This window comes from Austrofundulus limnaeus, unplaced genomic scaffold, assembly GCF_001266775.1.
Source record: "Austrofundulus limnaeus strain Quisiro unplaced genomic scaffold, Austrofundulus_limnaeus-1.0 Scaffold248, whole genome shotgun sequence".
Classification (NCBI taxonomy): domain Eukaryota; kingdom Metazoa; phylum Chordata; class Actinopteri; order Cyprinodontiformes; family Rivulidae; genus Austrofundulus; species Austrofundulus limnaeus.
This window is the reverse complement of record NW_013952650.1, coordinates 201,813-203,051: the sequence shown is the minus strand read 5'-3', so window position 1 is coordinate 203,051 and position 1,239 is coordinate 201,813. Positions and strand designations below refer to the sequence as shown.

The following is a 1,239-nucleotide window of genomic DNA, read 5'->3' as shown; positions in this document are numbered from 1 at the left end:
ACAGTAGGTGGCGGTATGCACCTAAAAGTTGTTTGCGATCCGCCATTAATTCAAAAGAAGAAGAAGAAGAAGAAGAAATTTGTCTACTTGTTCATGAGATGTTTTGCTAATAGGATAGACACACACAGACAAAAAGTTTATTGCCTTGGTTTTTAATTGTAGGTGATACAAAAAGTGTTTTTTATGTAGATGTTTTTAATTGTTTTCCATAAAGCATCTGTCTTTTTGTTCATGTTGTTTGTTTCTGTTCTCCCCTCAGGTGTGCACCAGAATGCTTTTGGTGGAATGTGTGTGGATGAGAAACCTCTACAGCAGGCAGAACTCGTTAATTCTCACCATAAATCCAAGAAGCACCGCTTGGATGACTCTGCACCTGGTGGTTTCTTCATGATTACCTTTAAAAAACATGCTGATTTTACTCTGATAAATGTTGGTCTGAATCTTCCACTGTCCTGCTTTCTCTTTCTGAATTTATCTTTCCCACCTATTCTTAAACTTTCTGCCTCTCAGTGGCCTCTCCCCCTGCAGTGGGGAAGGAAGGAGCGCCGGCCTCCTGCTCCAGGAAAGCCGGTCAGAGGAAAACTGTTGGTGGGCTGAAGGCTGCAGGTGCTGCCTGTCTCACCACTGAACTGTTTCATCTTTCTGCTTCCTAGCTGTCCCAGTTTTTAACAACTGCTCTGTCCGGCACAGTGTTGAGACCCCTTTTATCAAAATACTTCACATAAGCAGCAGAACTCCTCAGATCTTTAGTAAAAAGGAACATCTTTCTAAAAACTAACAGTTTTATAAAAGCTGCATTTTGTTGCCGTATTTAACACACCTTTCACTATTTACATGTAATGTGCTATTAAAGTCCCTGTTACACTGTAACATTTTAGACCAGGGTTTCTTAACCTTTTTCAACTCGGGGCCCAATTTTTTGAACATAAAGTGGCACGAGGCCCAGACGGGCATTACCAGTGTATGGATCAAAATGGTAATTATTCTAAATCTTGGTTTAATTTGTATTGCATTTACATCATCATTTTACAACTAAACTATCAAAAATAACATAACTAAATTGAATACACTTGCAGTTTAAAAGTAAAACTCTGTTAAATAATCACAAGACATGATTATGACAAACATTTTTTATATTGTAACCTGCCCATAACAATTATTTGAACAAATACAAAGATCAGTCAACAGACCACTCAGGCTTATCAGCACATAATGTGTGTGTGTGTATATGTATATATA

The 1,239-nt window shown here is 38.1% G+C and overlaps 1 protein-coding gene across 4 annotated transcripts in view; it reads left to right on the top strand.

Moving 5' to 3' along the window:
- The window catches only part of cunh2orf42 (chromosome unknown C2orf42 homolog), a 46,367-nt gene that overhangs the window by 23,066 nt on the left and 22,062 nt on the right, over positions 1–1,239 (top strand). For 2 of the 4 annotated variants that reach the window (XM_014020299.1, XM_014020300.1), the window contains exons 3-4: positions 260–376; positions 511–606. In XM_014020299.1, the coding sequence (XP_013875753.1) occupies positions 260–376; positions 511–606 (213 nt within the window). The remainder of the gene's footprint in view (positions 1–259; positions 377–510; positions 607–1,239) is intronic. The other 2 variants (XM_014020302.1, XM_014020303.1) reach the window with 2 other exon arrangements.